This window comes from Drosophila erecta, unplaced genomic scaffold (assembly GCF_003286155.1).
Source record: "Drosophila erecta strain 14021-0224.00,06,07 unplaced genomic scaffold, DereRS2 tig00000305-arrow-arrow-pilon, whole genome shotgun sequence".
Classification (NCBI taxonomy): Eukaryota; Metazoa; Arthropoda; class Insecta; order Diptera; family Drosophilidae; genus Drosophila; species Drosophila erecta.
The window spans coordinates 600,294-614,854 of NW_020825220.1; the positions used below are offsets into that span (position 1 = coordinate 600,294).

Here is a 14,561-nt window from a genome sequence, read left to right on the forward strand (position 1 = left end):
CAATTAACAAACAGGCATCTGTCGTCCCCCTTAGCCAATGATTTTGAACAGGAAGAATCCTGCTGTGGTTAACTGTCGTCTTTCCTAACCACTGTGTTCAGTTTAAGAGAAGGCTTTAGGAGAAACAAGTCTATTCGCATTGAGGAGTTAAAACATGACGAAGAAACTTTAGCATCAAGGAAGCTACAGTGAAAATCAACATCGAGCTAGAAGACCGTAAACCGGGCGGATGCCCGCAACGTTCGTAAGATCTGTGCGCGGCTTTTGCCTTGTCCTGTATAGAAGACAGTAAATTAAATGATGATTGATCAGGGAAAAGCCGAAAAACGAAAATTAGTTTCTTCAAAGGAACCACCGTTAGGGGTTTTGGCACTGCAGATTGAGTTTTTGAAGGACCACCTTGCGCCGGTAGTCCGCACTCAATATTCCTTTAAATCGGGACAGGTGGGAATCACAGATTGAGAAATTAGTGCAGACAAATCGGAATTTCTAGCAATCCCAAATTTGTTTGGCCGCTAAAACCAGCGCACTTAAAACCATATTATTACGCAGCCAATAAGACATTTTTGGCTGCTCAAACAGGCAAGATTAGTTTTCTGATTAAGACCACTGTACAACGACACAAAATCAAAACTTGCAATAGAGCTGTTAAATTTCCAACAACACGGCGTGCAACGCATAAAAGTGAGAGTAAACAGAACACAAAGACAAAGGTTTAATTAATTTGTTTGAAATAGTGCACAATCAAAAGAGATTCACTCGCAAAGGGAACTGTGTTTTAATAATGATCTGTAAAAAATAGAATTATTAAAGAATTTATTAAAAACCACCGCTGGTTTTGGCAAAGGAAATATAAATTCAGAGCGGAGAAAGAACACGACTGTTCGTTTTGAAGTCAGAAGTTTTATTATGATTTTTTCTTAATTTTCTTGTAAGTTTATTGTTTTTTTCCAATTTCTATAGATATGCCAAAAAGACTGCTGAAGTTTCGCGCTTGCACAAGCTGAGTAGTTTTTAATTTTTTAAGTATTAGTCGCTTTTATTATGAGGCAATTTTCGTGGGCTTGAATAGAGTTTTAATCTTTTCAAATATTAAATTTTTGTATCACCTGTTTAATTACAGAGAATATTAAAGATTACACAAAAACTTTTGGACGCAAAGGAGGATCCTGAAGTCGGAACGTTTCTGAAAAGAGAAGTCTCTGAAGAATCTGAAGCAGAATCAAATATTCTTTTGGAGGATAATTTACTTAATGGTCTTGACAATTGGCTTGAGCGATTGTTTGATGGAAGAACACAAAAATACTACATAAATTATTGGCCAGACTTTATTACTAAGTGATTTACTTAATATAAATCCTTTGTAAAATCAAATTACTTTAATTTTATTCTATGTAATCTCTAATAAATAATCCGTTAGTAAAATGTAGGTATAATTTGAATTGCGGTAGAACCATAAATTATTGATTTCAAATAACTTAAAACGACATGTGCCCACAATGCTAGGGAACAATAAGCAAAGGTCGAGATCGTGTGTGAATATTAATTAGTGGATGCGTTCCGTAGTATAAAATTCGTGCATAAAGCTTTAATTTTCTGTTAGTTTTCCTAATATTACCTAATAGTACATTGTGGCGTCTTCAGAATTTTCGTATTCTGTGCTTCTGTCTGGGGTTGCGCCATTATGACATTCGACAAAGGTACTGAGAATGAAAATGAATGAAAATTTGAGAACCATAAGACAACACTGATTTGCAAGGCAGACGTTTCTATGCAAAATTATTTGGACCGTTCCCTACTTAGGCAGTGAAACGATTTATAACTGATTCTATATTTTATTTAAATTTTATATAGTATAATTATAAAAGCTATGGTTGAAATTAAAAAATTGATTTATTAGCAGCGATGTTCATATGGATAGGTTAGAAAAGCGTATGATATGAGGGACTTTATTTTGCAGAGCGATCAGCAGAACGATAAGGCAATAGTGCAAGCTCGAAAGTACGGGAGGAGGAGAGAGATAGAACGCGAGCTTAGATGCTCCCGCAGCTCCTCTGCATCTTTACGTAGATAAGAAATTATATAATTCCACAGCTGAGATGCCGTAGAGCATAATTGTGTTTAAAAGGTTGTAATATTTACAACAAATAAATTTAAGATCTGATGGCGACTACGAAACTCGACATTATCCCCTATGTTGGATGAGACGCGCTGCCAGCCATACTAGCGGTTGAAATTCTTTTGTCCCATCCGGCTCAATGAACGACGAAGGCTGGCCACCAATCCAAAAATGTGCTGGACTTAAAACATCGAGATCGCCAGGGCTTTCTGAAATTTATATTGCCGCATATATGTGGCAAGAAATGGATCTCAGTGTATCGAATATCCGAACTGAAGCACTTTAAAATTAGGTTTGGCCTTCTTCACTGCACACTTAAACAACCGACAAAGCGAAGTTATCGAGGAGGAATAAGACGCGACTTTATGTCTTCCGCCAGGCAAAAATTCGACAATGATTTAGTACTGAACACCGAGATCAAGTCAGCATTTGCCCTTTTGCTCTATGTGTGGTTTCTGTCCGCACTGAGCTGGCCTTAGGACACCTCCGTTTAAACTCCCCCCAGTTAAACTCCCTACCTGTCCTTGATTTGGATCATACCTGAGTAATTGGAGTTATACTAAATTTTCAAATGAAAAACACATGAAAGCATCGTTTTATTAAAGAATTTGTTTGCGATTATATTATATAACAAACTCGTGATACTTTGATCAAGAAGCTTGCATCAAAACCCAATACCATTAGATATAATAAATATATCCGTATAATGGCTAGAAAATGATACACGTTCTATTGAATCAAGTAAGTAAGGAAACAATAAGAGTAGTGGTATTTCATTAACGATACCAAACCGAGGTCTAATATCTCCCACTTATTCTACACCACTTATGTCTCCTTACACTGCCAGATTAGAGTCAAGCTCAAAAGGGTCTTCTTTCCTCGCTAATTATTCCAAGCCCGTTCCCTTGGCTGTGGTTTCGCTAGATAGTAGATAGGGACAGTATGACAGTAGATAGGGACAGATTGAAGGGTGTCGTGTTCCACAACCATGGCACCCTCTACACCCACAAGTGAGCATATGATGCGTGTGTCTAGATACGCTAGACAAACGTCCCGGTCTGGAAGCTATAGCTATGTACATAGCAACCACCCCGGTAGCAATTCGAGTGCTTGCTTGCCGGGCAAGCACTCCCCCTTGCTGAGGAGCGAGATCTACCTAAAATCTTTACTGTTCTATGGATTACAGCACCCGAGTGTTCGGCAAACAGCGCCGTCACTCAAACGTCGAACACGAAGGCTCTAACAGCGACTCCCACAAGGGGGCCGACCTCAATGAGCAGTCTTGGAACTGCTCAACCCGTGGTACCGAAAATTAGAGGCTCGGTCGGCCTCACTCTTTGGCTCCGACAAGCACGGGCGGAGTGACCTATTGCCGTATTAGTCGCCTCCTACGACAAGCTGCGGCAAGCTGTGGCAGTATTCTCGCCCACTAATCACACGGCGAAGCGTCAGTCTCCTTCGCCTCCTCAGCGAACTCTGCAAGCCGTTGGGTTCTCTCCCGATCCTCCAGGATTCTTTCAAAAGTCTAGTTTTCGCCAACGCGCTGCACTCCAAGTCCATCGAGGTCTCGCAAACCTTCATATAGGGGCAAGCGCACAACACATGCATCAAATTCTCGTATGGGTGAGATATGGGTGATACCACATGCGCAAGCAGTGGTATCGCTGAGGGCTCTCCCGTGCAGAAATGCGTTGAACGACCCGTGCCCAGTGAGCAAGAAACCAAAATTTGGATCCCGATAGACAAGATGATGAACCTGTGCGTCACCCGTCCTGGTTCGCTGTTGTCGTCCCATCGGCTTTGCCAATTCAGTAGCAAGCATTCCTCTAGGCGAATCTCTTTCTGCTCCCGACTTAGACACGCAATGTCCTCGCCATAGAGCCAGTCGTTCCAGCGGGTATCCACGCTTTAGGTTGTATTTCTTTCACTAATTTCTTAGCAGCCAAGTCAAGCATGGTGGCTCCAGCAAGAACCTGCAATGCCGCTGTGGACACTGTTCGGCATACCGATAGGCATCCAAGCAGGATCAGCCTATGGCAGGAGGCCAGTCGCCTCCTGGCAGCTAATTGTGCGGCGGTGTCATACCATACCGAGGCACCAAACAGCACACATCGCTAAAGACTAGGCGTCATAATTCAACCAACTCGTTCCTAGCCTTTTAAAGGAGGTCTTTTGTGCGCAAAGGGGTTGTTGCAAAATGGCCTACAATAACTATGTCAATAGGTGGGTGACTAAAATGGAAATCCAATAAAGATTTTTTCAGGCAATCATCTACTCGAAGAAGTCCAAATTGGTCAATGAAGGGTGAAAGAGAGCCAAGTACAACCGGAATATCGGAAAATGGCATATTTACGCATATGAATTCTACGTTACGAAACTCATAAAAAAATACCTCCTCTGACGTGAGGGTAGACCTAACCACAATTAAGACTCATCCTTTCCGCCTGGAGGGACGTTTGTGCCTGTACATACGTGAGTTAAGTGTCTCTGGCTTTAACCCAGTCTCTGTAAACATAATGATATGGCTGGCAAAGGAAAGGCAATCAGAATACAATTTAATACAATTTATTTTAATTCTAACGACCCCTTTTTTTTTTTATTTTTGATCTTAACTTCCGCCCAAAAAATCACCAGAACATATGGTCGAAAGTAGCTCATTAGGGACAGTTGAAAGACGGTCAGTTATCTTGAAAAATAAAATTGTTCCACGTTCATGTTTCTGCTTTTGTCTTTTCCGGTATATAAGACAATACATCAGATGATGTTCGATCAGGGAAAAGCCGATGAACGAAAATTTGATTCTTTAGTGGAACCAACATGAGGGGTTTTGGCACTGCAGATTGTGTTTCTGTGTTTCAATATTCCTTTATACTCGTAAGCTTAACAGGACAGGTGGAATTCCTGGTTAAGAAATCTGTGCCGACAAATCTGAATCTCTAGTAATCCCAAATTGGGCTACCTCTACAACGGAATGAAACGAATATTTTTTAGCTGCCGATGTTGCCAATATTTGAGGATTAGCTGCGATCTTACCATTTTATCACACAGCCAACAAGTCGTTGGCTCAGGCTTTATTAGCTGACGGCGTTTGTTTGGAAAACAACACCAAACAGCACTATGGACAACGCACAAAAAAGGAAGTAAACAGAACCGAAAGCTAAAAAAAAACCAAAGGCTTAATTCATTTGTTTGAAATAGTGCACAAAACAAAAGAGATTCACTCGCCAAGCTAACGGAGTTTTATTAATTGTGTGTACAAAATATAATTATTGAATAATTTTTGGTTTTGGCTGGTTTTGGCAAAAGCAAAATAAATTCGGAGCGGAGAATTGTGAATATTTTTATATTTTTATATATATATATATTTATATATTTTTTTTATTTAAATTTTTTTTTTTTTCCAATTTCTATTGATATGACAAAGAGATTGTTGAAGTTTATCGCTCCCACTCCCACTAGCTGAGTTACGGATATTGCGTTCTCTTCTGTTTTAAATTTTTTAAATATTGCCTTTATTATGAGGCAATTTTTGGTTTTGTGTAGAGTTTTATTCTGTTCAAATATTAAATTTTGTAATATCCCTTAAGCTGCAGAGAGTATTAAAGATTACACAAAAACTTTTGGACGCAAAGGAGGTTCCGAAAGTCGGAAAGTTTCTGAAACGAGAACTGTCTGAAGAATCTGAGGTAGAATCAAATATTCATTTGGAGGATCATTTACTTAATGGTGTTGACAAAAATACTACATATTGGCCAGACTTTATTACTGAGTAATTCACTTAAAATGTCCCTTGTAAAATCAAATTATGTAGTCTCTAATAAATAATCTGTTACTGAAATGGAGGTATAATTTGAACCATAAACGAGATAGAATGCTATAGTCGAGTTCCCCGACTATCAGAAACCCGTTACTCAGGTCGTGGAAGTGCTAACAGAAATTTCAAAATTTTCTTGAATATCGGTAGAAGTTGTGAAAAAAATAATAAAATGAAAAAAAACTTAAAAGTTATTTAAGTGTGGGCGTCAGAGTTTTGAACGATCGTCGGCGTTAGAGTGGGATTAGCATAAGTATTTTGGCAAACTTATAGAAATTTAATAAATTTAATATAAATTATAAAATATATAAATAAATATAAAAATAAATATAATAAAATAAATATGCAATATAAATTTAATAATAATAATAATAAATAAGAAGTAATAATTAATCATAAGAAGAATGAATAATGAAGAATGAATAATAATGAAGAGAATAAGTAATAATAATAAGAATAAGAAGAAGAATAATAAGAAGAAGAATAATGAATTAATAATAAGAAGAATGAATAAGAAGTAAGAAAAGATAGTAATAATAAGAATAAAAATAAGTAATAATAATAATAAGAATAATAATGAATAATAATAATAATATAATAATAATAATAATAATAAAAATAATAATAATAATAATAAAATAATAATAATAATAATAATAATAATAATAATAATAATAATAATAATAATAATAATAATAATAATAATAATAATAATAATAATAATAATAATAATAATATTAATAATAATAATAATAATAATAATAATAATAATAATAATAATAATAATAATACTCCTCCTCCTCCTCCTCCTCCTCCTCCTCCTCCTCCTCTTCCTCCTCATCCTACTCCTCATATACCTCTCTGGTTTGTTGGCGTAGGAGTGGGCGTGACAAAAAAAGTATATTGGCAAATCTAAAGAAATTTACAGGATATATTATATAAAAAAGTGAACAAATATCAACATTTTTTTAAAGTGTGGGCGTGACAGCTTTGGGCGCTTTGTGGTCGTAGAAGTGGGCGTGGCAAAATTTTTTTTGGCAAATCTGTAGAAATTTACAATATATATTTAAAAATGAAAAAAATATCACACAACTTTTCAAAAGTGTGGGCGTGACAGTTTTGTGCTGTATGTGTGCGTTAGAGTGGGTGTTGTACCATTTTGGAAACAAACTTGCGCTGCGTCTATGTCTCTGGAAGCTGCGTGCTTAATCCAACACTCTAGCTTTTGTCGTTCCTGAGGTCGAGGCGTTCATACGGACAGACGGACGCACATGCGTCTTCGGATATAGTCCTGAATCCTCTAATGAGCCTAAGTGACATGACTGGTGCACCATATATCAGCGTTGCCCTTCGGACCATCTGGCATTGAAGGCGTCCTTGTGCCCTTCCTCCGTATTCCTGACTTCCTAGGCCGTTGATACTTTCGATTATTTACTCTATTTGAGTATACAGGATTCGTTCGAATAATTTTCTAAGGATATCCAGCACGCACAATGGGCTGTAGCTGTTTGCAGCATGTGTTGGTTCCTTGCCTTTCGGCAACAGGACTAGTTTCTCGCTTTTCCACCTCGCGGGAAAGATCCCCTCCAAAAGACATTGCTGAAAGGTGGTACCCAAAGCCACTGTTTTGGCAACTGCTCCAGAAATTCAATCCAAGCCAGGAGCTTTTTTGGGCTTGATTCGCCTGGCTGCTTCGACGACTCGAGAATTCAAAGACAGGGGCTTGTGCTGTTGGCCGCAATGAAGTTGTCTACATTGGGAATAGTTCCACTACAATGCTAGGCAGGGCATCGGAGTACAATGGCGTTACCCAACTCTTCCTTAACTTGTTGGTTATGAGCCTATAGGGAAGGATACAGGTATCGTTGTCTACGCTATTCGGCAGTTCCTTATAGGCACGCGCTTAGGCAGCCGCTATGTGGTGCTTGAATTCTAATTTTCTAAGCGTTTCCTTTAAAAAGACACCATGAGACCTTTGGCTCGTTGCGCCCTTCTGCTAGCCCTGAGGCAATCAGACCATAGCTGCACTCCACCAGTATACAGGTGGTTTGCGCTGCTCCTTTTTCCACCTAGTCATGATTGCGCCGCAAATTGCTACAAATTGCTTATGAACAAGGTCAGCCGTCATAGTCTCTGCGTGACCATTTGCGATTTTCAGGAAATCCATTTGGTATGCCAGCATGTCCTAATCGATTTTCCTAGTGTTCCATGCTGGCCCGACTGTTCTTCTCCGCCGTCTCCAAGTCGTGCCCACCGGTGAAAGGCTGAAGAAAATCAGGGGGTGGTCGCTCAGCGTAACAACGTTATGGACTATCCAGCTAGAGTTAGCCACTAGCCCCCTGCTGATAAACGTAATGTCAATAAATTAAGTACCTCTATCATTGTTAAACATCGGCTTCCGTCCGTCGTTCAGCAGTATCATGTCCATCATTTCCATAGCGTCTATCACGGCTCGACCTGTGGGGTTGGATACACTGCTGCCCCATTTTATTGCCCAGGCATTAAAATCTCCAGTAATAATCTTCCGATTATGGCTCACAAGCACCTCCAGCATCTCCTCGAACTGGTCAGGGCTGTCGCTGGACGGAGCATAGCAGCTGCCAGCCAATTCCTGAAGCAGCAAGTAGCTGCTGGCGTAGGGTTCGCTTAAGAGCAAGATGTCTACATCGCGCTCCGTCGCAGTCTGAGCCAGCAGGCCCTAAGCAGCTGCGCAATGATTAACATGTAGCTGGATAATGTTAATTTCGGCGTGGATTATGATGGCTCAGTATTATTATAAGTGTGGTACGATCTCTAGCTAAAATCACTCGATTGATAAGGCGACTCTTAACTTCCCTGTAAGCAATGTCATCATCCTTGTTCTTAGGACAGTTCATGGTATTGTGAGCGTCGCTATAAACGACGCACATAGGTTTTAGGGTGCAGTACGCTGTTGGTGCACTGCACTGTATGGTTCAATTTGGACTTTAAAGTGGTTGCGTCTCTTTTTTCCTTTCTTCTTCTCCTTTATATAATAATTTCTCAATAATTTCTAATGCTGATTATATTCCTGACATATTGAGTTTATTGTACTGGTAGCTACAGAGTTTACCGCCGTTTTCAATGAGGAGTCCTTAAGAGAGACGCTCTCAGTGCGTTTCGGGTTTTTTTTATGTTTTTATCTTTCAACATACAATAAAATATATAGTTTAGCAATTTAAAATCACTAAAGGTTTATTTTCGATGACATTTAATTTATAATTTTTGTTAAATATATTTTACTTATTTGTATATTTTTTCTTATTTTTGACGCAGAGCACAATAAAAACACGTATGCACTCCCCTGCATCTCATGATACTCGAACTAGATGTCTGTACTATTCCTTTGTTCTGTAAGTCCCTAATGTCGTTAAAAAAATAATCTTGACTTTACCAACGAACAGCAGTTCGTAAAAGATGAATACATTTATGGCCTGAGGACGTTATCCACTAGCCTAAGATTTTATGGTTTGTTCTACCTGCAAATGTCAATGTTAAAGCCGGGCTGACGTTTGGTAATATCAGATGCAATAAGAGCAGTGATGTAGTCATGAATTACAATCAATCCCGGTAGAAACTTGACATAGAAGCCGTTCGTGGAAGAGACTGGCGCAAATCAATAAATTTATGCGCCGAGACCATTATCCACTAGCTCAATATTTTAAAGTACCTGCAAATGTGATGTTAAAGCTGGGCTGATATTCGGTAATATTGGAGGCTATAACGTCAGTGATGCCGGTCAAGTATTCCGTATTGAAAGCCAGCTTTTTCAAAACCAGAATCGCTTACTCCGATAACACAATTGGATAACTTTGTTTTCTTAAGGTGAAGCTGATTAACTAAACGTCAAGGCTGTATCATTCTGTATCTTCTCCAAATCTTTCGTCGTCCTGGATAGTGCGGATTGCGCTGCTGGCTGCTGGAAACTTAGGCAAGAAACTGCTGTCATACACGAACTCAAGGTAGCTAATGGCTGCGTCTTCAAGGGGCGAAACAACAACACGTCAATTCCACGTCTGCTTTGACCGGTCGCGTGGGTACAACGGCTGCTCGTCTTTTACAAAAGTTCGGGAAACCGCCCGGTTTACGTTATGAAATCTCCGCAATTGTCGACCGGGACATCACCACAATCCCTCCACGCATAAGGGTCTGTCTGTTCAAGCACTATCGGACTGACGGGCCATCGCCCGGGTCTGTTCTCGATTCGCGCTCGGCGTGCCTATAAATTAGCTTATTCCTCATGTCCGGATGTCTTCTTCGACTCCAGACGCTGGGAATGTCTTCTTCCTGAGTCCTCGGTGTGTCCGGCTGCTAAGCCAGAGAGTGATGAATTGGGAATGTCTTCCTCCGGAGTCCACGGTGCGTCCGGCTGCTAAGCCAGAGAGTGATGACTTCTTATGGAGTTTAGGATGGAGGATGTGACTTTGCCCCCTTGGTCCATCGCTGGCCTTTTGGCTCAGCGAGAATGTTCAATATAAACAAATGGCATTTTTACGGCCAAGTGCCGGAGTAGCTCATGCGGTGTAGCAAGGGCATGCTCAGTAACGGGGCGTGGACGACGATGTTCAGTAGTGGTGATATTGCTACGCCAGGCTGCTTGTCTATTGTTTTTCGGAAATTTACGAACTCCTTTCCGTTGATGGTAGCTGATCGAAGGTTACCAGATGCGTTCTGGGACGCCATCCATGCGGACGCGGGCTGTTGTCTCGTTAATGATAACAATGCCGTCATCTATAGACACTACTACTCTCAGGTGGCTGGGTTGCGTATGGCACTGGGCTGTATTTCCCGCATGGAGGGAGCGGGCGCAGGTTTCGCGTCGAGATCGCTCGCAGAAGGTGTTGTGCGTGGTCTCCAAGGTGCCTTCTTCACATTCTGCCAAAGTGTCTTCGTCGAGTCGTAGGATTACTTGATAATGTGATACCGGATACACGAGGACTTTTTTACATCTGGTGTCAACCAAATCGTTATTTCGGGCTTTAATAATTTTGTTAATGGTCAGTTAGCTTGTTTATCTGTTTCTATTGAGTCTCGGAGTTTATGTAAATCTGCCTGGAGTTTGAGTCCACTAGCTGGGCTTCTGTCATTTTGATTTTTAGGAAATCTGAGGCGTCAGGAGTTCCCGCAACTATCTTAAGAGCAGTACCCAAGAAGTCTAAACTTCTTGCAATTCGGTGCTGTATTTTTAGAACGGACAACAAGTTTCTAAAATGATCTGTATCAACATCTAATAATTTGCGCATTTGGGACTGTGGAAAAGATTCGGACAATTTTTCTGTCTACCATGCTAATAAATTCAGATAGGTTTCTCGAGTGCCTCAGGCAGTCACGATGTTCAAACACCAGTATATCTCTATCTACGACGGGAATGTATTTGGCGTGAGAAAAGTCGGTAATCCGTGCACTTGCCACTGCCAGGGTGATGAGCGTTATGAAGGCGAACCTGCAATCCAAATGTAGAATGAGACCACGACGTATTTACTTAAATCTGGCTTACTATTAAAGAATATGGTATTAGCAAATTAAAAGTGGGAATCTTATTTGAGGTTGTCATTATGGACCACCCTTCCCCTGAATAAGAACAGACGTTCCCAGGTCTGCCTGCACTTTTTGTTCTGTGCACAATGGAGTTAGTTTGTTTCCTAACTGTTTACACATGAACACGAATATATTTAAAGACTTACAATTTTGGGCTCCGTTCATATCTTATGTAAATGAATCGAGAGCGATCATTTATATTTAGGATTTTGTTATCTAAGGCGACATGGGTGCAGTGCTCAATAACATGTAATCTAAGTGCACACTACCTGAGTCAGTCACTTGAGATCGTTCCCCGCCTCCTAAAATAGTCCCTTAGTGGGAGACCACAGATAAGGTCCTCGCCGCTCAAGATAGGCAGACGTGCCGGAGCGTGGGACCTCGATAAGGCGGGGACTACTTACTTAGGCCTCTGCGTAGGCCATTTACTCTAAGATGCGATTCTCATGTCACCTATTTAAACCGAAGATATTTCCAAATAAAATCAGTTTCTTACAAAAACTCAACGAGTAAAGTCTTCTCATTTGGGATTTTACACTAACCTTTTATTGTTTTTGACAAAAACCTCGTCTCCTACTCGTCTCAAAAATACGGTTATTTCTGGCTGGGTTGCATCTTTCGATGTTGTTTTGCTAATCCTTTATCAACCTGTCTTTAATGCCTAGGCCGCGATCATCGGAACCCGTGTGGAGGATCTCGACCGGTTTCTCCTGAGTGACAGAATGTAGGGTCTTATTATATTCTATCGTTGCCCTCAATATTAGTTCTGTCGTATCGCTGATTTTTTTTTGTCTAACTTAAGACACCTGGCTATTTCTGTCAAGGTGATGTGGAATCGTTCTACTTGACCGTTCGACAAGCTATACATCGGGGCCGCGTTCACAATGTCAATGGTAGCTGTTTTTAAGTAACGAGGTGATAGTTTCCGAATTAAAGGCGGCTTCATTGTCGCAATATATTGTTTGAATTTTGGGGATCAAATTTACGAGTTGAAGCGGGGGCCCTGTGACTTCCACTATTGTTCTGTCGTGTGTGTTCTATTGTGTTCTGTCGTGATAATTTCCAACTACTCGTTTCTATTGGTAACATCTATCACAATATTCTTACAGTATCGAAACTGCGTAGCCGGGAAATGAGCAATTAAATCATGTTGAAAACTTGCCAGGGTGGGCAGATCACAGTGTATCGCATTTACGACTTCGGGGTTCACGATCTCTTTCAGCATTTCCAAAATGGTGCTTTTGTCGGCGAAATTGATTAAGTGGCGAGTTTTACTACGAAACAACACCAAGCTTCGCTTTAGTCGGAAACGTGATTCTTCTATAACAATTTGATTTCTGAAGAGTTTACTGGTTGGTCCGTCGCTTCGACCGTGTAGGTCAGTGACAGTTAGCTGTGAATAGTCACAGCGTCTGACTGAGGCCCATTTTGTAGGGCATTAATGTTCTGCCTGGAAAGAGCGTCAGCCACATGGTTTTCTTTACCCGGTTTGTAGTGGGTTTGTAGTGGGTTTTGCGTTATGATCATCAATATACGCTTTCCACCTTTTTATCTTCGCGAAAGTCAGCGGGTCCGTATAAATGTTAATATCGCGAGCGCCGTATAGGTAGTGTTGTAACTTGCCTAAAGCCCACACTATGGCCAATAATTCTCTTTCATTCGTGGCGTAGTGTGACTCCCTCTATTTTAGGGTCCTAGAGATCATAGTGATGTGTCTTTTATCTTGCGATAGAACCGCACCAATACCGTTCGCGGAAGCATCCGTCGATAGATCGAATGGCTTCCTGAAATCAGGGTATCTGAGACATTTCTCAGTCTCTCGAGTGCATCACCGAACTCGATAGGAGTCTTCTTGGAAATGTGCTTGCTGACAGAGCCGTTTTCTCCATTCATCAAGCCTCTCAAAGGCCTCGCGATCGCCGCAAAGTCTTTAATGAAGCAACGGTAATAACTGACTAGACCCAAAAATTACCTTAGCTCATACAAATTTGTAGGTTCCTTGTAGTGTACGTAGTTCGATAGATTTCTAACTAGTTGGTCTTTTAATAGTGGGTGGTAATTACTAATAAAGAGGACCTTGTACTTCCTTCGCTAGGGAGGCGCACTCTTGCTATTCTCGGGTCTAGCTCGCCGTAGGTCGGGGTTCTTTTAGCTTAGGATAGTACGAAACGCTACTACATTTTAATAAGTGCGTCTTACTCATAAACAATATTCAAAACTGGATTATCGATTAAAAAAAAGAAATGGCTTTATATTGATACTAATGATACACGCCGACACGTGTGAAGATAAGCTACAGATTCTGATAAGTATTGGGAATTTTGGATGTTAATAATTCCCTAAGTCTTTACCCTCCCTACCATGACAATGCTACTTAAAATATTTACATTGTCCCTTGGCCAAGTTCAAAATAACTCTACCACATATTTAAGAAAGTGTTCAACATAAGTACTCGACAAACCATTAAATCTATTTATTCACAATTCATTCTTTTTCAATATATCTTCAATCATAATTCCATTTATATAAATTCAGTTTAGTAAACGTTTCCATTAAATCTCTTTTACAAACTAACAATTTTTAATCTACGCTTAATTATCCTAGTCATTTTCTAACTCTTCATTTTTGTTTATATTCAGTGGGTAAAATAAAGTATATAAAAGTAAAGTATAAAGCAAATATATATAAGTAATTGAATATAAAATTATAGTTACATAATCTTTAGTCAAATGCAGATCTTATTTTATTTAGACGTTCGAGTGGCATTTTGTAGAATTTTAATATAGGTAAGGGTTTTAATCATTGTTGGTTTGTAGTACTCACGACCTTAAGTATCCACTCCATGATGTGCGTAAAGTTGGGCCCAAGTTCACGTTGACATTGTCGAGCTGTAGGTCAAACTTTAGGTAGGTCGGCTGTAGAGCAACCAAATGCTCTTATATAGGCCTGGCCTTCCTTACGCCTTGGGGTCGAATCTCTTTGCCACTTTCACACGAATCGCACACGGAAATTTATTGAAATATCCCACTCTTGTTTTATGAGATTGGATATATATATAACTAATTATATTTC

General features: G+C 40.0%; 1 protein-coding gene across 1 annotated transcript in view; it reads left to right on the forward strand.

Moving 5' to 3' along the window:
- The window catches only part of LOC6541859 (dnaJ homolog subfamily C member 16), a 171,576-nt gene extending 170,147 nt beyond the window's left edge, over positions 1-1,429 (forward strand). Inside the window, exon 11 of the mRNA XM_015159195.2 lies at positions 1,124-1,429. Within this exon, the coding sequence (XP_015014681.1) occupies positions 1,124-1,342 (219 nt within the window). The 3' untranslated portion in view covers positions 1,343-1,429. The remainder of the gene's footprint in view (positions 1-1,123) is intronic.
- Positions 1,430-14,561: the final 13,132 nt, after the last annotated feature.